The sequence below is a fragment of the Phocoena sinus genome, chromosome 4, assembly GCF_008692025.1.
Source record: "Phocoena sinus isolate mPhoSin1 chromosome 4, mPhoSin1.pri, whole genome shotgun sequence".
Lineage (NCBI taxonomy): Eukaryota > Metazoa > Chordata > Mammalia > Artiodactyla > Phocoenidae > Phocoena > Phocoena sinus.
In genome coordinates, this window is record NC_045766.1 from 74,118,976 (window position 1) to 74,140,689 (window position 21,714).

At 50.5% G+C, this 21,714-nt stretch overlaps 1 protein-coding gene across 4 annotated transcripts in view; it reads left to right on the forward strand.

Annotated features, from left to right (window-relative positions):
- The first annotated feature begins 4,236 nt into the window (after positions 1-4,236).
- HEG1 (heart development protein with EGF like domains 1) overlaps positions 4,237-21,714 on the forward strand; it is an 82,124-nt gene continuing 64,646 nt past the window's right edge. For 2 of the 4 annotated variants that reach the window (XM_032630125.1, XM_032630127.1), the window contains exon 1: positions 4,238-4,679. In XM_032630125.1, coding sequence (XP_032486016.1) covers positions 4,409-4,679 — 271 coding nt within the window. In that variant the 5' untranslated portion in view covers positions 4,238-4,408. Of the gene's footprint in view, positions 4,680-21,714 lie in introns of all 4 variants that reach the window. The other 2 variants (XM_032630124.1, XM_032630126.1) reach the window with 2 other exon arrangements.

Sequence of the window (21,714 nt, forward strand, 5' to 3'; positions counted from 1 at the left end):
GGCTTTCTTTGGTCCTTTCCATTTATCCCAATCCTTCCTGCCTCAGGGTCTTTGCACATACGCTCCCCACTCTCCTTTGCTTGATTAACAGCCTACATGTTAATGGCCTACAGAGCTTTCAGATAGTAGCTCAATCTCATGTTTACAGGGAAACCCAACCCTCTCTCCCTCCTTCAGGGCACTTTCTACACTGACAAGTTTACATTTACATTTTTTGATAACTATCCGTGTCGTCCAAACCTTTAAGCTCTGTGAGGTCTGAGACTCACCCAACACCCAGCACAGTGCCAGGTACAGAGTAGTCACTTAGTAAACATTTGTTGAATGACTAAATAAAAGAAAGAAGGCGCTATGTTGGGTTCTGGAGATACAAAGAACAAGGCCCAGGACTTCCCAGAAAGCAGCTCATTGTCGATGAGGGGTGGGAAGGGACAAGCAGATGAGAGGATGAGTAAACAGACCCAGGGTGTAGAAATGTGATGAGCACATAGCAGAGGAGCAGGCCAGAGGAGGCAGTGATGGCCCGTCCCGGTGTCCCACCTCCAGATGAAGCTCAATCAAGGAGTCTGTGGACTGGTTTCTCAGCCCTCAGGGACCCTAGTCCCGTGATGTTACTGATATGCACTCACCACTGTGTCCACGGCCACACACCCTGCAGGGGCACTGTCCTCAGGAACGGGCACACTTTGGGCCTGTTTCAAAGGCAGCGTTATTAAAGGCTCTGGTTACAGTAAGAGCGTCATGTGCAGCATTTGAGTCCGATGGGCTTCTGATGCCTTCCAGACAGTGATTTCACCGTATCCTCAGATCAGCCCTGGGAGGCAGCAAAGGGTAATGATTTTTCTCCCCACTGTACAGCTGGGGAGACTGAGGTCAGTAGAGATCACTTTTCTTGGCCAAGGAGTGAGAAGAGCTCAGGAAGAGAACTTGGAGAGAACCCAAGGCCCTCTCTGCGGGGTCCGCCCCCCAGACCAACTGGTAGAGGAGGACACCCCAGACCGAGCGCACATTGTAGCAGGAGCCTGCAGGCTTGTTTACTTTGGTGCAGAAGGACATTTCATCATCTCTTGGAACCACAGAATGTTAAAACAGATGGGCCCTAAGAGATCATCTGATTCGACACCCTTGTTTAATGAGGGAGGAAACTGAGGCCAGAGATATGAATCTCCCTTCCCCTCCCTTTCCTTTCCCTGCCCAACTGATGCTGAGCAGTAGGGCAGAGACTGCTAGCTGTTTACCCAAATCTCTTCTCCCCTTCTAGCCTATATGGCTAGACTATATTTCCCAGACTCCTTTGCGGCTTGGTGAGGCATGTGACCATGTTCTCTCTAGTGAGATATAAGAGAAAGTGAAGCCTGGCCCATCAAAACCTCACATCCACACATCTCCATATTCTTTTTCACCTCTGGCTAATTGGGATGTCAATTCCAAGGACAACTTTGGAAGCTGTGCATTAGAGAATGGCAGAGCTGCCACAATGCCGAAGCCCTGAAAGGCTATATGAGAGAAAGCCACCCCCTGACCTGAACATCAGTGCCTAAGGCTGTTAAGTGAACAGGGAGAATAAAATATCTACCACATAAAGTTGCTGCATTTGGGGAGCCTATCTGTTACTGCAGGGGCTTTCCTCTCTCATACAAGTAGAGACAGGAAAGCCCCTGCAAAAGCTCTGACTACATACAGCATTGGGTAATGGACATAGCGGCTCACTGATGATTTCACTGTCAACCACTTTGGAGTGGCCCCTCTGGAAAGGCTAGGGACCTGGCTCCTAACTCACTCAATCCAGGAATTTGGTGTGATCTGGCTTCCTACCTGTTTAATTCTAGATCAATAGACTCCCAGGGCTGGAATGGACCTGGGAATGTCATCTGATTTATCCCCTTGGCTCCTGACAGGGCCTCTTCTAAGCCATCTGAGATGACCAAAAATCTTGTCTGGATTTTTATATCCCTAGGAAGGAAACACTCCAAATTCCTTAGACACTTGTTTTATTCTTCCTTGCTACTGTGTCAGAAGGTTCTTTACTGAACCCCTAAAACAGCAGAGCTGGAGCATTCCTTAGGCAATCATCTAGGACAATCTTTGTTTACAGATGAGGACACTGAGGCCTAGATCACACAAATAGTGGTAAAGTCAGGACAGGAAGCAAGGGCCCTAAGATCAATCTGACTACTCTTTCCAGGGTTCTATCTGCCTCTAACTCTCTCTTGCTGTTTTCTCATGTTCTGCCTGGGAGGAGGTGAAAATATGCTGGGGTCCATCTTCACTGTGATCAATCTTTTCAGGTTCTCCTGTGTTTCTCCCCTCACCCCTCCCGTCACCTACCCAGCTAACCTGAAATAGGTCCTTCTCCTAGGAGGCAGAGAGAAGATCAGAGAGGTGAATCTGTGCCTAAAGGGGAGGCATGTGTGACAGGTGCATGTTTGCTCCTTGGGCCTCGGTAGTAAAGACATCTCTGAATCTACACCAGAAGCCTGTAAGGGTCATTAAATCCTTAAATATTACTGGTTGCCCAGGAGGGCAAACTGGGCTATGTGAAATGCTGTCTGAGGAAGGAAGGGAGCAGCATTGACCAGAACCACTGAACACAGTGTCTTGGCTTATTGGGGGTTTTCTGGCTGCATTTGGGCAGCTGGGGGCAGTCCTGCCTTGTTAAAATGAGAGCAGGATCCCAAGAAGTTGAACTGGGGCCACGAGCACAAACCGAGTTTCTTACAGGGGTGTTATCGTATATGGTACTTTCTTGGAAAGACCTGGAAATTCCATGTGAGAGCACTGGAAAGTTGGGTTTGTTTTGTGGCTCTTTAAAAACAAAACAAAATAAAACCAAATCGTTACTCCTCACTCCACAATTTAAGGTGAGCTTGTACATAGAGAGCATCCTTTATGTTTTCTGCCAAGTGACTCACTTGGACTGAATCACCAGAGAGTGGGCCTGGGTCCATCTGCAGCTGCCCTGGACACCACAATCTGCTCATTAACCTGAAGGGGAAGTCATGGGGCTCAGAGACAGCAACTGAGCGGAGCAGAGAAATGGGGTGGAGACAGGCCTGAAAGGGAAGTCCACACTCATAGTTTCCCGAGCATCTGGTGGTCAGACACGGTCCCTAGTGGAACTGACGAGATCCCCAAGGAGCTCCAGTATTCATTTCAGTTGAGACATTATCTGGATTATTGCAAATTCATAATTGTGGGACCAGGATTAATGATGCCACATGGTCGTTCACAGATAAATCCCTTAATCTTTGGGTCTAGCTTCAGAACCTTGAGCAAGTTATCCTTTCATTTTGACCCCTTCTTTCTTCACCTAGAAATGCAGAGGCTTACAGTCTAAAAATTTAGACATTTTATCCTTTATTTACCAAGAAAGTCTGTTTACACAAAATCTTTGAATCTCTCCTCCGAAAGTGTCCATTTAAAATTCAGGGATCTCTGTGCATCCTTCTGTTTAATTTGCGATCTGCAGCCCTTTTCCGGATATGAGTTTGCCCTAGCCCTGCCTGAATTCACAGTTTTCTTTTCCCTGCAGCCTGTTTGGGTGTCCTGGCGGTGACATTTCTGCAGAACTCTGGTGTGAGCCAAAGGCAGTGGTGGGATGGGGATGCGGATGGAATCCGGGCTTGAGAGGGTTCAGAGAGGGGCATAGGATGACTCCCGAGTTGGCTGCGGGGTAAGGTGTTAGGCTTGGCCACCGCCAGCTCAGCCCCACCCTGGGGACTGGAGGAGAGGTGGTGGGAGAGGTGCAGGGAGTGTCAGATTAGTAAGGGTGGGGAACAGGGCCCCAGGTTCCACTTCTCTCGCATAGCAAAGCGCTTTGTATGATCTAGCTGGTGCTAATTATGTTCCCCAGCACCTGCTTTTCACCCATGGACTGTGCATTTAAGGAGTTGGGAAATTCTGGTTCCAGATTCGGAAGACTCCGGTTTTCTAAATTTTCTGCACATGGCAGGGCAATACTAATTGGGGGCGGGGGGTGTGAGGGGGCGGCGTGTGTGTGTGTGTCTGTGTCTGTGTGTGTGTGTGTGTGCCCGAGGTTGCCGGCTCCGAGGACCTCCCCCCGCGGTCCCAGACCGGCGCTCGCGGGCCCGGCCCCCGCCCCCTTCCTGCCCTCTCCCCGCCCCCGGCCCGGCCGCGCTCGGCCGGTGATGTCAACCCGAGGAGGAGCCGCCCGCCCCGCGACCCGCCCGGGCTAATCAGCATGTAGCGGCGCCGGGGCCGCCTCCGCCGCGCCCGCCCGGCCCCCGGCCTCCCTCCTGCGGCTCCCCACAACTTTTGAGGCGGGGACCGCGCTCTCAGCCTCACTTCGCTCACTTCCCCGGCCCCGGGCAGCACCCGCCGCTCGCTTCCCTCGCACCCGCGCCCGCCCCGCGCGCCGGGCATGTGAGCGCGGGCGGGCGCCGCCACCATGGCCTCGCCGCCGCCTCCGCTCCTGCTGCTGCTGCTGCCGCTGCTGCTGCTGCTGCTGCCGCCGGCCGCTCCCGGGACGCGGGGCCAGCCGCCCTCTCCGGGAGGCGCGGGGCCGGCGGGGTCGCCCGAGCCCGGCCCCGAGCGCGAGCTGCCGCCGCCCCCGGAGCGCCACGGGCCCGCGCCCCCCGGCCACCGCCAGACGACCCCTGCGCCGGGCGCCGCGACGCGGCTGGGACCCTCGGGCCGGGCCCCCGGAGGCAGGAGCGCGGGTGAGTGAGAGCCGGGGACTGGCGCCGCGCGAGCCTCGGGCTGGGGGCGTGGGCGCGCCCGGGGCCGCATCCCCCGCCCTAGGCCCCGGCGCCGCTCGACCCCGGAGGGGGCTCCGCTTCCCCGGGGCGCGCTGGGACCCAGCGCGGGGGGGGCGGGCGGGAGGGCAGCGAGCTGGGAGAGTGGTTTCCTAGCCGCTTTCGCGGGTGGCTGGACTTGGGGGTGTGACCATCCTGTTCTCCCCCCCATCCCCTGGGAAGAAAACTTATCTCTCATGGTGTACCCCGGACCCCGTATACACCTACCTTAAAAGAAATAAATTTTTAAAAAATCCACACCTTTAGAAAGCACCTCTCCCACTTCGGAGGTGATAACGTCCGACGGGTCCATTCCCCAATCCCATTCTTCTCCTATAGATACAGAAATAGGCCTCTTCTGGTACAGAGCCTGACTTTCAAATTTAAATAACTGATTTTTTTTTAAAGGGTTCTAGCCCTGAGGATATTTGTAAAGGACAAAGGATGTAGTTGGAAACCAAACACTCTGCTGGCTCTCTCTAAAGCGGAGAGACTCCAGGAACTGTGTGGAGATGGGGCTCCAAGGTGAAGCCCAGCAAGGCAGACGCTGCCACAGGGCTGTCCCCGAGCCTTTCCTCCCCTTTCCTTTCCCCATGAGCTGGTGCTCCATGCACAGCCCCCGCCTGTCGACTCAGAGGGACCTGCCCTCTCTCCTCCGGACCTTTTTATTCAATTCCTTCTTTGGGTCTGCAAGAAATGCTAAGGACTGAGTGGAATTCCAACTGTAATACCATTGTGACCTTGGGGATGTCACCTGTTTTGATCTCAGTCTGTCCATCTGTGAAATGGAAGTAATGATCCCTGCTCTTCCCAGCCTCCTGGTGATGATGTGACAAAATGAAAGTAAAAATAAGTGGAAAGTGCTTTGAACAAAGCCAGCAATGCGGTGGTGTAAGCCACTGCCTTCCTGTGAGTGACACAAGGCATACGTTCTCACGGGTTGTCCGGAGAAGCCAGGTCACTTGAAACAGTAGGTATTGTCTTGGAGTTTAGGTGAAGGCTGAGAAGATTTCATCTTTCTAATGGATACTTCATTTAAGTCTCTCACATCACACAAACTTTCTGGGATAGGAATTAGCTTGCTTCGTTGCACCTAGGGGTGCTTCCTCTAATTAAGTAAGACAAAAGCTTAAAAAAAAAAAAACCATCAGCTCCTCCAGTAAAAACTCAATTCCACATTCACTAGTAATCCCGTCATTGCAAATGCCTTGTCCTCGTGAACTTCTCCCTCACTGGCACAAGATTGAGACACTGAGGAGCTGTAAGGGAAGAGAGAGGGGAAAGAAGCTTCCAGACCTACGAGAGAAACAGTCACCATGACTGCAACTCTAGGTGACTTACAACATCCATCATTTTAAGTTCCACAGGAAGGAACCAAAAACATAAAAGACAGTATTTCCTGGCTTTCTCATACTACAAGAGTAACCAAAGGATACTGTACAGACACTTGTGCATCTTCTAGATGGGAAGTGGAGTGCAGGGGACTGAGGCCATCTCAGGAGCTAAAAGCAGTTTCTCTGGCTAGAAGTCAGGCTTCCTTAGCTGTAGGGCCTGATCTTGTTAGTGGAGGGGTGGGAGTGCTGCTGACTTGCGGGGGGCCTGGCTGGATGAGGCTGGTACAGGAGTCTCCCTCCTTCTCTTGTGGCTGAGAATCCCCACACATCACAGCTAGGTGTCACAGGGAGAGAGACAGTGGAGGCAGTTGGCTTAGGGACTCAGCAGGTAAGAGTTGGGGCTGATCTCCCTTGCTGGTCACAGACACCCCTCTCCCCACCAACGCCATATGTGAGCCACACTTCCTCACAGGTGTGGCAGGTAACTGCTAATCTTGGCTTTGCAACCTTCCCGGTTACAAAGATTCATTAGGGGAGGTGAGAGCAATGGAGGTTTCAGGTGCGTGAGGCTCTGGAGGAATGCACTTGAGAGTCCCAGAGAGCAGGTAGGCAGGAGCTGGGGTTGTCCAGAACTTCTCTTACCTTAGAGGATCTCCCCTGGGACCGCCACCCCCTCCCCCGCACTGTGCACAGACACCACCCAAGGAGTGTCTGCACTTCACCTGAGCTAAGGCGAGATCTCAGGTAGGATGTTAGGAAGGTGAGATGAGAAAAGAGGAAATTGATTACCTGTTGAAAACTTCTGGAAGCTACCAACATGGCTTAGGATTCAGGCAGGACCTGTGCTGCTTTTCTGGTGGTGGCCCACATAACGTCACTTAGAGGGAAAAAGAAACAATGAACAAGAAAGTCAGCATCAAGTGATTTCAGGGAGTCCATGTTTCCTCATAACCTCTGAAATTTTCTCTGGACCCTTTTTGATCGGCCACCCTGTATCACAAGGTGCAATCAGTTATTTCCCAAGGCAGCCAAGTCTCAACACTGCAGGGGCCTCCGGAAGCCCTCTGGTCCACACAGCGTCCCATGTGGTTATCTGCCCTCTCAGCACCCCTGACAGATGGCCACCCAGGCTCTGCACCAATCTTTTAATGTTTGGGGAGGTGCTTGCTGCTGCTGGTTATGAGCCCTGAGTCTTAACAAATAAGGTGCTTCGTTTGATCGTTGGGGAAACTGCCTGTAGCCCCTTGTGTTGCAGAGATGCTGGTGGTCAGTGCTTGGTCCTCGTGGCCTGGGCTTCCAAATATGATGTCAACAGCAGGGACCAGAGAATGTCCTTTTCTTCCCTGGGGCCATTTCTAGCCCCTTAAGCTCCTGGCAGGGTTCAAGGTTCTCACTGTTGAGTAACCGTGCTTGCGTTCTGTCTGTGGGTTGTTTGCCTGCCTTAGACCTCAAGTCCCTGGATGGCAGCACTGCCCCCCCTTGTTTGGCCTTTGTTAAGCTTTTGCACCCACCTGTCACCCGCGGGCCGTTAAGCTAACTTGTTGCTGGTGTTTCAGCCAGTGGCGGTAGATAGAGAGGATGCCAAGTCCTTCCGAGGGTTCCTTTTTTCTTGCTGTTTTTGTTTTTTAACACCTCAGGGTTTGTGAAGCCAACCGTTCTGCGTGCTTAAGTGGATTACGGCTTTGACTTTCGTACTTCACAGGTCCACGCTTTCGCTCGTGAGATCCGCAGATGAGCGCGGGGGTGGGGAAGAGGAGGCCTAAGTCATAATGAAAATCAGTGCAGAAGGATAAGCATTTCCCACCCAAAGGGGAAATGACGCTAACGAGCTGAGCAGCCAGACCAAGGAATAATAATCTGAGAAAAATGCCGCTCCCTGGAGTAAGGAAGTGCCGTCAGCCCAGCCCCTTCTGGGCTGTTACATAGCTGTCCCCTGAGTTGCTGTAACTTTGTGGGCCAACTTGTCATTAGCTTTAGCTGAGGGGGAATCCTTACACAGTGCAGTGAAGACCTGGGCCGAACAGGAGGCAGCCCCCTGGCACGAGAGGGAGCTTTCCTCTGGGCATGTCCTGGCCGAGGCTGGCGGCGGTGGTGGTGGCGATTTCTGAGAAGCCCTCTTGCTTTGATGGAGGGTGCCCCAAATAGAAGGAGGGATGTGGGGAAAGGGACTCATCCTGGCCCGTGTGTGTATAAAAGCCACGTCCTTTTAACTTCATGCTTGCAAATGCTGAACAGCTGTTTCCTGCCGGAGAGCTTGAATGGTGTGGGTAGGGTAAAAATGAAAGGTGTTTGCTGCCCAGCTAGCCAGTTACTGCACCCCTAGTCCTGGACAGCTGGGGAAGGAGCCTCTGCCCTCCCAGTGATCCCCTCTGCCTTCCAGCAGCCCTGCCCAGCTGGCTGAAAACGGTGTGCTCAGAATTGGCCTGTTGTCTCAGGGCTGCTCAGAAAGAAAGCAAAGCACAGATGGCAGTTGAAGTCTCTGAGCCCTTATTGCCTCCTTCAGTGGCTGCCCTCTGTCCCCACCCCCTTTTGTGTGAACGGGAGGTTTCAGCTGCAATAAATGTGCCCCCCTTCAAGAATCCTAAGGAAGGAAGCAACAGGGGAGGAGATCAGTTTTGCTCCCTCTTTGACTTCTAGCCTTTGAGCACCTGTGTGGTTGAAACTTATTCCTCGTCCCATTTAACCCTCAAAACAACCCTGTGAGGGATATCACTGCCCTTTTACAGTCGTGGGAACTGAAGCCTGGTTGATGTTAGATCAGATGGTAAACAGAGGAGGAGGAATTTAAATCGATTTGACCAAATCCGTTTGCTCGTTCCACAGTATCATGCAGCCTCAGTTTTCTCATGGGTTAAATGGGGTGAGAGTTGCCTAGATCTCTAAGATCCTCTCCAGTGCATCGTTCTTCTTCCTCTCTTCCTCAGATCCTTGCTCTTGCCCTTTTTTCAAGAGTAAGGACTGTAGGATTGGGATGAGAGACAGAATGAGGGGGTGGCAGTAGTAGTGGGGACAACCTGCAGAGGAGAGATCTTATAAACGAAGATGGGACTGCAAGTCTTTCTACATGTGTAAGATGGTATTTTATTTGGAGATTGTGAATTACGCCCTGTTTCTATGCCAATCCATATGGTTATTGATGCCAGAGGTAGCTACATTCATTAGCAACCAAACTGAAATGAATTGGTGATGTTCTCAATGGGCTCTCCTGGGAACAGGGCTGGTATTCTGAGGAAGTGTTATGAGTACTTATTCAGTAGGAGGAGACGTCAAATGGTTCCCTATTCAGAGGCTGTAAAATTGTTTCCTTTTTATCTTCTGTGCCCTCTTCTACCCACTCATCGTGCATCTCGAGCAGATAGAAACGAAGATGTTTCTGTCCTGTCTTCTCTCTTTTCTTTTGTTGGAGTGTGGTACATGACTCAGTCTGCATCACGTTTGACTGATCTGTAAATCAGAAAATATGTACAGAGCTCTTTCTCTGTGTGAGGAGCTGTGCCAGGTGACAGGGAGGGTGAGGTGCAAGTCTGCCGTGCCCCCAGGGAACATGCAGTCTTGTTGGAGCACGAGATCCAAATGTCTAAAAAGTGAAATGATGATGCACGAGTGATTCATCGATGAACAAGTGTCACGAGATCATACTGACCCATGACCCAAGGAATGGTGTGGATGGAGGGGCTGCAGTCACGCAAAGATGGAGAGACGGATGGGGCCGGCAGCCCAGGGAGACACGTTGGGGAGAAGGAAAGAGTTGCTTGGCTGTGGATAGACAGAGAGGCGGGTATGGACATCAGCAAAATCCCAAATGTTGAAACGCTCGAGATGTTTTAAATGCAGGTTAACAGCCAGGAAGTTGGGGGGAGAGGACTTGGGGAGACCAGTTAGGCTCCAGCGTAACTGGAGTCATTAGACGGGACTAGAAAGGAGGATTGGGTCAGATTGGGAAGGCGTCTGTGTTTGTCTCATGCGCGTTGAGGAGCCCCTGAGGGCTCGTGAGAAAGGAGCAGTATCGTTTTCTTGTTCAGTGTTCATTGTGCTTGGTGCTGGAGCCTCATGGATGAATCACATAGAGATCTGCCCTTACTACAGCCCAGCAGTAATTTCAGAGATATCAGAGTGCTGGTGGGCAGTATATCGACACCCTGGGAGGAAAAGGGTGAAAACAGGGCAGGACGAGAATGTAGGGGAGTGGAAATTGAAAGGGAGCGATGCAAGGGCCCAGGCAGGAGGACCCAGTGACCGCCTGGCTGCAGGCGTAATGGGGGCGCAGTGGATGGAGAGGAGCTGATTTGCGCCAGTTGAGGTGCCTTCACCATAAACACTGCAGCCTGTCCCAGTGAAGCCTTCCTTGGCCAGTTGAGAATGCAGAACTGAACTCGGACAAGGTCAGGGCTGATTCAGCCTGGAGGGTGAGCCCCAGCAGCAGGGAACATCACGGGAGAAGAGGCAGCCAGCTCTGACTGGGTGGAGAACATCCAGCATAGATGGTGAGGAAGAAGCAGTGCCGGGCAAGGGGTCAGGCCGGCCTGAGGGGCCCGTGAGGGCCTGGCAGCTTGGGGGCAGGCTGTGGGCGGGCAGGTGATTAGAGTTAGTGCACAGTGTATGCATAAGAGGCAACGGTCCTAGGGGCAGGACAGGAATAAAGACGCCGAAGTAGAGAATGGACTTGAGGACACGGGGAGGGGGAGGGGTAAGCTGGGACGTAGTGAGAGAGCGGCACGGACATATATACACTACCAAATGTCAAATAGATAGCTAGTGGGAAGCAGCCGCATAGCACAGGGAGATCAGCTCCATGCTTTGTGACGGCCTAGAGGGGTGGGATAGGGAGGGTGGGAGGGAGGCTCAAGAGGGAGGAGAATGGGGATGGATGTATATGTATAGATGATTCACTTTGTTATACAGCAGCAACTAACACACCATTGTAAAGCAATTATACTCCAATAAAGATGTTGAAAAAAAGGCGATGGCCTGTGAAGGAACGGGTAAGCTAAGGTGTATGTGCTGGGTCTTGTCTCATCTGCGTACTGTCCCAGTTGAAAGGAAGAGGGGGATGGGGAGAATGAGGCTGAGGGCAGGCCCCTGGCTTTCATTCTGAGAACTTGTGGGAGCCTTTAGGAGAGCAGGAAGAAGCCTGTTTACTGTGTGGGAGATGGCAGACGTTGGTCTCCCTGGGCAAAGTTTAACAGTGACGTGAAAGAGGAAAAAAGTCAGAGACCTAGAACCCTTGATTCCCACCCCCAAACCCATTGTTGACTCCCGGATCCTCCCATGTCAGGAATTGGCAACACCATCCACCTAGTTACTTAAAGGAGAAGCCTAAAAGCCACCCTCCATGCTTTTTGTCCTCACCCTCTACATCTTTGTGTGCGCATGTGTGCGTGTGTGTGTGTGTGTGTGTGTGTGTGTGTGTGGTTACTCCAGTTGCTTCTGTTTCCAGAATATATCCCGAATCTGCCCTCTTCATCTCCGCTGCTTTTTTCTGTTCTCTCTGCATCCACTCATGCTCTCCCTCTACTTCATGGTCACAGGAGCCAGAGTGTGCTTCTTAAAATGTAATTCAGGTCACCTCACTCTTGGGCTGAACACCCTCCGACGGCTTTGCCGTTGTGCTGAGATAAAATCACACAAGGTCAGCAGGTCTGAGCCTGCTAGCTCTCTGGCCTCTTCTCACTCCACTCCCGTCCTAACCCACCAGAATGTTGTTTCTACATGCCCAGCTCCTTCCTGTCCTGGAGACGAGGCACAGGGTGTCCCTGGGCTCTAGTGGAACCAGCCTTGCCGGCAGAGGGAGCAGCCAGCGCAAATGCCCCAAGGCTGGAAGGAGCTTGCATGTTTCAGGATGGAGAGAAGGAAGGCTGCGGTGACTGGGTCATGTGGGACCAGGAGAAGGCGGTGAGGAGGGCAGACCGTCTTCTAGGCCCCAGGAGGGGTGTTAAGCAGAGGAGTGATGTGGAGAATAGAGGGAAGCCAGGGCTAGTTGAGGGCCTGACACGTTGTAAATACTCATGGGATTTGTGGAATAAACGATTGCTTCACGTGTGAGAGTGGGAGGTGGGAAGAGGGACGACATGCTTGCAGTACTGTCTCTGTGACAGAGCTGTCCACACATTCCTGGATCAGCAAAACACAGGGTCGGCAAGCCAACACCTCCCTCCTGCTTTACCCCCCAGTGCAGTAGGACAGTGGACCTTCTCCAGGGAGGGAGAGGGCAGAGGGCTGCTGTTGGAGCCCTGCATCCTTGCTGTGGGGTGTGGTGTGGTCGGGTCTGTGGCTGGGGAGCTGCTGTGGCGGGGTCTCTGGAGACAGGGGTTTTGATGCATGTTTCGGGAGTGTTCGCCTCTTGCTTCTTGTGTTCCCGCTTCCCTTGTTCGCCCAGGAGCTGTCAGAGGGTGAGGATGCTTCTCCCTCATCAGCAGGGGCCCCTCCTCCCTGACGTTTGTTTCCCCTGCCAGAGCAGGGACCCTCAGGCCAGAGATGCCTGCTTGCCGTCAGTCAACAGTGAGGCCGTGAGGTGACATTTTTAACTTAGGCTCAGGATAAAGTGCTAGCATTCGGTACTTCCAAGCTGCATGGTTGTCTTTCCTTTTTAAATGTTTTTCTTTTTTCCTGATTATAAGAGTTAATATATGTTTATTATATAACATTTGGAAGTTATAGAGAAGTAAAAGCAACAAATAAATTATCTCCCATATTCCAACTACTAGAAGTGTATTAAAATATTAGCAATTGTTATTATTTCTCATTTACATGGAATATAAATTTATCTAACTATATCTATCCATTTATCTCTCTACCTATCAATCCATGTGTATAGCCGTATGAATTTCCAGAATAGATATTATTCCAGTCTATGGTCGCTTTTTCTAGCTATTTCTTTATTGGATATGTAGACTGTTTTCAGTTTTTCATTGTCATAAATATGCTGTGACTAAGTATCTTTGTGCAAAGATTTTTGTATTTATATCTGATTATTTGCTGAATGTTAATTCCTGGGTGTGGACAATTTTAAGATCCTTGGCAGTACTACCAAATGGCCCCTTTGAATCGTACCAGATTATACTTTCACCAGCAAGTTGAGGAGAAGATGTTTCTGTGGGTGACTGACTGTGCAGGGCATCTGACAAGCAGGAAGTTTGGTGGACGCTGCTGAGGGAAGCGGGTCCCTCCAGAACAGGCTGGCAAGCTGTCCACCACGCTGTGTCCAGGGAGCCTGCATCTGGGAAGGGAGGTAGCCTAGCACAGTGCTTGGCTAAGTGACCAGGCGGAAGGGAAATACAGTATTTTAGAAGGAACTAGGATACAGAATTGGGGATGGGGCAAGAGAATGCCACAGGGACTTTGCATCTTTCTAAATTAGAGTCATTTCACTGGCAATAATTGATCCCTTAAATTGTGGAGTACTGGGCAAAATTAGTGTTTTGTTTGGGGTCTATAAGAACGCTTTGAGAATTCTCTTTACGTTCAGAAAATCCTACATCCTCAGGATTAGAAAGGACCTTAGAAGATCCATCTTTATTCATTAAATGATAGGCTTATGTCCAAAATCAGGAGGAAAAAGAAGACTCTCCATTTCGTTTTAGGGCTCTCACTCTTTTGCCCCATCTACCCTGGTTGATTCCCAGCCGAAGTCAGTAATTTCACTTTGTGCTCAGAAACTTTTGATTCTTTGTTCAGGGTGCGATGCAAGATGTGAGGTCCCCTTAGATTGGGAGATTATCTGACAAATCCAGATGCATCCAACGAATGATGTGATGGCTGCAGCTCATAGACATAGGTATTCTGGAAAGGTTCTAGAAACCGGTGAAGCAGTTTCACAACCATCACAGTGACAGAGCTGTAGTTGGGGGTAGAAATGGTGCTCCAGCAACTGGAGTGGCTAGAGGTGAAAACTGGTCCAAAAGGTCCGGGGTCAAGTTTTAGCTCTGCCATTTAGTCACCATGTGACTTTGGGCCTATCACTTCCCTCCGGGCCTCCATTTCTTTATGAAATGATGGTCCATCCCATGCTAAAAGCTCCCTTTCTGAGAGGGCCCATCTTTATCCTGTGAACACCTCTCGACTTCCCTGATGCTGGTATAAAATGTGAGGAGGTTCAACACCAGGCTCCCCAGCTTGAGGTCCAGGAGCTTTCGGAGCCTGTGTGAGGGACAGGGAAGGGCCGCGCAGTGGCTCTGAACGTGCACTTGTGAGCCCACTGGACCTGCAGCTCCTTGGGAGGAAGCAGTAGATCTTATCCCACTCTGTGCCCTAGCGCCCAGCACAGGCCCTGTCCAGCCTGTGGCCACCACTGCCCGAGTACTACTGCAGAAGCACCTGCACCACCGCGTGGTCGAGGGCTCCTGGTACAAAGATCTCTTAAGGAGCCGGCAAGGCTATACAAAATGCACACGTTGTTTTTGAGCTATATTTTGGTTTGGGGTACGTGAACTTCATGCCATGTGAGTGTGAGGAAAGCTGGGAGGTCGGATGGTGTAGGAAGCAGGCAAGGCTCTGTGTTCCCAGTTCCTGGAGTTGCTGGGAGCGCTGGAGGGGAGGCTCTCAACTCAATGGAGACCCTGAATAACAGCAGGCCCCGCCTCTCTGGGCTGGGAGGGAGCTGGGCTGCTGGAGGCAAGGAGATGGATTTGACAAGTTTGTGCTCGATGTCTTTGATAAGTTGGGAGACGAAGACCAGGGAGGAAGACGGGTGATGAGAAGAGGGCAGAGGCCAAGGTCAAGCTCTCCAGCTGGCCCTGCGCCATCCTGGGCGTCTGAACTGAGGCGGTCGCATTGGAGGAAGGAGTTGCAAGGATACGGAAGAGGGACACCCGGTTGTAATCTGGTGGGATTTTTGTTCTTTGGGCAAAGGTCGTGACTAGTGATTACCATATGTTAGGCTAGTATTGATAACCACTCCATTTTCCTTCCCCGGGTGGTAGGAGGAGATGGAAGCAGCTTCAACGTGGGGATGAGTGTCACTCCTGTAGCCTCTGGGGCCACCAGGACGTTTGTTGATGCCATGAGTGAGCCTTTCTGGGATCATCTTTTGCCAGGTGTGGATGAGAGGCCTCCTGGCTTTGCAGTCACAGACGTGGGGAGGTCCTGGCTGGGGGGTCAGATAGCCTCAGTCCAAATCCTAACAGTGCCACTGGCCAGCTGTGGGACCCTGGTAGGTTATTCAGCCTCTCTGCACCTTCAGGTTTCTCATCTGTCAAATGGGCTATTAATATGCCCCTGCTCAGGGAATATAGTGTCGTAATCCCCTGTGGAGCAGATTGCGAGGTGCCTGGGCAGGAGAGCTCTATAAATACTGGCCACAACGACTCTGCTGAAACCAGTGTCTATTAATACTGATCATTGTATTGGTGACAACGCACCCTTCACCTCCAGGCTCGTTGGCCAGGGGACAAGTTCTGAATGCAAAGAGCTCAAGGCCACCTTCCAAGGACCTCTGTTACCTAGTCTGCTCTCACCCTGGACCCCTGCCAACTTCACCTGTGGTCTTCTAGAACTCTCTCTCTCCTTAGCTTCAGAGAAAAGAGCAAGATTTGAAGTCAGAAAAACTCAGTGCCACAGCCCTTGCCTATAATCATCTGAGGAGACCCAGTTAACACACATGAAGCAATTAGTATTCAACGAAAACAGAATATGAGGTATATGTGACTCCAAAATAATAAGCCTTTGAAAATCAGTCATAGTTAGACCTCTATGGCCAATGAGTGTTCCCCTCCAGGTCAGAACCTTTGGAGGTTATTGACACGCCTCCAAAGTGTTTGAAGGGGTTGGGAGCTACCTTTAGAACCAGTGTGTGGGGCACAAGTGACTCACTGCTGAAGTTTTGCAGTTAAATCTCCTCCTGGATCCAAAATGGGTTCACTCATCTTGATCGCCTTCATCAGTCACTAGATTGGGCTTTGAATTTGTGTCTGTGTCCGAAATAATCTAAACGCCTTATCAAGGGATGAAAACATTGTCGTTATCCAGGAGAGTCAAGAGAAGAATACTCTGCAGGCTCCATTGAAAATCAGAGATATTTAGAAAACAGCTCGAGCAATGACAGCATTGTTGGAATAAGTGTGGTCTTGATGGGACCTCCTTGAAGGGGAGCAGACTCACTGGGTAGGTGAATTCTTGTGACTTGCTAGGAAATTATTTATAGTATAGTTGTGCCTTGTGGTAACGGAATGCCGCTGGCAGAGCTGGGAAGACAGATGCCAGTGGTGGCTCAGGGCTCTGACGGGGTCAGAGACTTCTGCTCTGAACTCCTTTGCTTTCTAGGTATGTAGCACTGGGCAGCTGCCTACCATCCTAGGTCTTCCTTTCCTTATGTTAAAAATGAAGATGATAATGTCTATTCTGCTTCCTTAACAAGGCTTTTGAGGAGAAGCAGATATAATTATGACTGTGAAAACACGTTTAAATGTAGACATAGCAAGTAATGAGTTATAATACAATGAACTGACTGTGACCTTGGGCAAGCTGTTTCATCTCTGATCCAACTTCCATATCTGTAAAATGGAGAGGATAATACCAGTTGTGTCCACCTCACGGTGTTGTTGTAGGGGTGAAGTGAATCAATCCACATGGACGAACTTTGTAAACATGCATGTGCTGTGTATGGGTTTAGTCATTAATGCTCCCTGGAACACATCGGGCAGTATCATTACTCTAAGTGAGGTGGGGCTGTATGGAGAAGGTAGATGCAGGAGGTGAGAAGAAAGTGGGAGAACATTCTAGGAAATCTCAGCGGCCTTTTTCAAGCCTCCTTCTCTTTGTCCTCTCAGCTGGCACTGGCTAAATAGCTCCTTCCCAGCTCTGCCCCTCCCACCAAATGGGATGTTCCTCACAGCTCTGCCCTTGGCCTTCTCCCTCCAACTCAGTGAAGTGAACATTTATTGAGCATCTCCTGTGAGCCACAGTCTCTCATAAGGGACAGAGAAATGGGATCGTGTAAGTTATAATTGTATAACAAGGTAAAACAGTAGTGTTGAGGGAGAGAGCTGTCTCTGGGAAGGCTTCCTGGAGGTGGTGGCCTCTGAGCTGGGTGTGAGAAATGAGTCAGATTTCGCCAGAAGGCCAAGGGGAAGGAAGCAGGGCACTCTAGGTGGGAGGACTGCAGGAAGGAAGGCATGGAGGGAAGACAGCAGGGCTTCACCTGTTTTCTCTGAGGGGGAGATCCTCCTCTTTCTTCTCTGCAGAAACCCAGTTCCAAGCCTTCAGCCACCAGTCAGACACTGACACATTCGTTTATCCTGCTTCACTTTCAACAGCACAGATAGCGGTTATAAACGCAGACATGTCTCCCTTTCCTCCCCTAGACCCGACCACCCTTTGCCTGATAATGGTCCTGTTAATCTCTCCACTGCACATTCAAAACCTCCATCATCTTCGTCTCATTGCCTTTTCTCACTCACAGGTAATAAGTGTGGACTCTTCCCTCCCTTCTTTGCTCCCATCCTCACTTCCTCCCTTTCTTCCTTCCTCCTCCTAAATCCCATCACTTGTTAATCAGATGGAATTAAGTACACATAATTCCATTTGGACAGTGGGTGACCTAGGCTGTCAAGGTGTGTCACCCCATCTGGGTTGTGAAGCCGCAGTGTGGACCCCGGAGTCCCTTGGAGGTCATCCTGGAAGCACACCAGGAGGTCCTCCTCAGCCCTTTCCTGTTTCCCTTTCTGAAGCTGTCTTTGTTTTGCTCCTTCCTTTCCTATCCTTCATTCTTTATTTCTGTCTTTTTAAATTGATCTTTGGAGTCAGACAGACCTGGGTTGATACCAAGTGCTACTGTTTGCTGTGCAGCCTTGGCCAATTTACTTATCTCACTATACCTCAGTGTCCTTACCAGAAAATAGGGATAATAGTGGTGCCTACCTCCCAGGATTGCCAAGAGGATTAACGGGGACGGTGAAATGCTGAGCACATGCCTGCAGGGAGCAAGTGCTCCCCTCATTTGGGCTGCCATAATAATAGCCAATCATTATCCTACTCTGGTGGGCATCTTTTTAAAAAACATTCTCCCTAGCTTTATTTCTCCTTCCCTCTGTAAGTTTCCCCCTTTTGTTTTATTTCTCTTTTCAGCCCCCTTCCTTTCTTCTCCCTCTATTTTATCTTTTTTCTTCACTGGCTATGGCATACAACTTGATTTTTTAAATATTGGTTATGTTTGGATCGAGTGTCATGTTTCCCAATCTTAATTTTAAAAAGGCTATCAGTAACCTTTAATGTATCTTCTGAAATGGATTTTACTTAAACCCCTGCGGGCTCCTGGCGTTCCCACGCTGAGCCCCCCCCCCGCCCCCCCGTCCTCCGTCCCCCGTCCCTTGAGAGGCAGTGACCTTGGCGACCACCTTCCTCCGCTTCCCAGTCCAGGCCTCAACATCGGTCCAATGTGTACATTTTCTAATGCTGTAAACTTTCCAGACAAATGATGCTTCTCTGGTTTCCTTAAAGTCCTGGGCCACTTCTCACAAGTCAGTGGAGTAAATGGACCCCAGAACGTGTAAAGGCACCGGCGTCTGGCTCAGTTCGCCCGCCGCCCCGGTAGCGGCGCTTCCTGCCCCCTTCCCACGCCTTTCCCCCTTCCTCCTCGGAACCAGGATTGTTTCCTTGCCTCTTTATTGTTTCACTAACCTGGCAGGCCTCCTTTGGTGGAGCCCTGCCACCAGGCTTCCTCTTTGGGTGTGAGCGAATGTCAGGGTGACCTTGCGGGAGGCAGGGAGGCTGGCTCCCCGGGCTCCCACCCCCAACCCCGACCTTCACCTCTGGCGCTGCTTGCTTCGGCCTCTTTCTCAAAACTGCCTCTTTGCTAAGGAGCCTCTTCTTCAGCCCCTCCATGGGTGTTTATTTTTCAGAGGGTAAGAGGGGCAAAGAAAACCGAGGCACAAGGTATAGGCCCCCCACAGAAAGCCTTTTTGTTTACTTATTTAATTGAATGGGAATCTTCTGACCTTTGACCCTAGGTCTGTTTCTCAAGGTCTTTTTTTTTCCCTTAAACCTATAGAATTATTTTTAAAGCAAGGAGCATGAGGTCATACCAAGGTCCTTCATCTTTCATTCCTGCCTGGATAGGCAGCCTCTTTCCTTAGTGCCCCTGAGGCCCCCTCAGGGGTGATTCCCTTTCTGGAAGCCTGACCCCAGACCCAGGGGCTCCAGGTCAGCCGACTCCGGGTCACGGCTCAGCCTTTTGTCCTGGAGGATGGGCATCCAGACAAAAGCTGACGCTCTCACGGGGAGGGGAGGATAATGTGCCTTGTAAACTTCATGCTTTGCATTACGAGGGGCTGTTCCAGGGGAATCTTTTTAAAAATCACATCATCGGAGTTTAAGTCCAAACACTTCTCCATGTGTATGTTTTTTCTTGGGGCCGCTCCTTTCAGGGTAAGAACAAGGAAGGAAACGAAACTCCCCGAGAGCCCTGGACAGTCCAGATCGAGAGCTGAGTCTTTTGTTCACACAAACTCATTTGGCTCCTAAATGTCCTCCACCCAGAATCATTACATCCGCAGCAGCGTTTCAAAACACTGCCCAGAGTGGCCGAACTGAGTAGGCGGCTGCCTTTCTGGTGAGATTGCAGCCACCCTCCCCCCAAGCGCCCAAGGTTCCTGCCTGCCCCAAAATATCCTGCCGCTGGCCATCTGGCCTGAAATCCCCCTTATTTGGAGGATTCCTGGGGTGCAGACAGTGAGGCCATGCGGGCTCTGCTATGGAAGGCTGGGGGTGTTTGGAGGAGGGGGCGGCAGCTGGGGGAGGGAGCATGGGATTCTGGTCTTAGACCTGCGCCTTCCAGACTCCCCGGGCGCCCCCTCTGCCTTGCTGGGCCACTTCCTACACTCCAGCAGCACCACAGGGATTTATTTCCGTGGTTCAGCTCTCTTGGAAGCAGGAAGCTCCTTGGAGCAGATTCTACCATGTCTTGTGTGTGGTTGATGCTCAGTAAATATATGCATTTTTTATTGTGGTAAAATATATGTAACGTAACATTTACCATTTTTACCACTTTAAGTGTACAGTTCACTGGCATTGATTACGTTCACAATGTTATACAAGCATCACCACCACCCATTTCCAGAAAGTTTTCATTTTCCAAATAGAAACTCATTGAGTAATAATTCCCCATTCCTCCCTCCCTCCAGCCCCTGCTAACCTCTATTCTGCTTTCTGTCTCTATGACTTTACCTATTCTAGGTACCTCAGATAAGTGGACTTACGTAATATTTTTCCTTTTGCGTTTGGCTCATTTCACCTACCATAATGTTTTCAAGGTTCACCCATGTTGTAACATGTGTCGGAATTTCCTTCCCTTGTAAGGCTGAATAATATTCCATTGTATGCATATACCACATTTTGTTTATCCATCTACCCGTTGACGGGCACTTGGGTTGCTTCCACCTTTTGGCTATTGTGAATAATGCTGCTATGAACGTGGGTATACAAGTATCTGATTCCCTGCTGTCAGTTCTTTTGTATATATGCCTAGCAGTGGAATTGCCGGAACATCTGGTAATTCTATGTCTTAGTTTTTGAGGAACCACCAAAATGTTTTCCACAGTAACTGCATCATTTTATATTCCCACCAGCAAAGCACTAAGGTTCCAATTTCTCCACATCCTTGCTAACACTTCTTATTTTTCACTTTTGTGATAATAGCTGTCCTAATGAGTGTGAAAGTGAACATTTAAAAAAATTTGTAAATGCCACTCACTGACCACATTGTGGATTCGGAACTGTTACTACCCCCTTTGGGCCCCAGTCCTGTCATGTGAGGGTCAGAGTAGTTGGTTGCTGGGGTCCCTAAGGACAGAGGTCGCCTCTGGAGAGGGATGGGGGCACCACAGACAACCCAGCCGATTTCTCAATTCTGCCCAGAATGAATGATGCAAAGCCCTGTGGGCGCTAGCTAGCGAAGCAGGCCACACACACCATACATTAGTTTGGGAAGAGCTGGCTGAGCTTCCCTCTTGGTCCATACTGGTGTCCGTGTGGGTGTGTTAATTAGGAAAGATACTGGAATGAAAGAGCTGGCCTCTAGTCTCTGCTCTGCCACTTATTTTCCGGGTTATTCTGGGCAAGTGACCTCAGTACTGAGCCTCAGTCAGTTTTTTCTTCTATAAAATGGTGCAAGAATTCCTATCCTACCTGCCACTCAGAATGTCAGGCTCTAACAGGATAACTTAGCCCCCCCAGAAATTATCCTGTAAAAAGTGCCTTGCAGATTGTGAACGTGTGGGATTTCTTAAGTTCATCTCTGAGAATAGGAGCCTAATTTCCTTCTCCCTTAAAGTTCCTGTGAACGGTATCCTCCTCCTCTTGTGGTTTCCACATCCATCACACCAAAGGGATTAAAAAGAAAGGGGCGGGGGGGGGGTTACAGTCTCTATCTTTTAAAGTCTCTTTTCTTCCCTCCCTGTGTGAGCCGTTGAATTTCAGCAAAATCTTTTAAAATTACAAAGAAACCTGCTATCATAGTTCTAAGATACAACCATGCAGATTCAAGGCACCCAGCTCCACAGCACTCTGAAGAGTGTTTCCCAAGTTGAGGATCCCAGGAAAGCTCCAAGGGGTGGGGGGGACAGGAATGGGGAATTCCACAGCTAGGGGTCAGTGTCTTACCTTCCAGAACCTCTCCCTTGTGAACCTCAATCCCT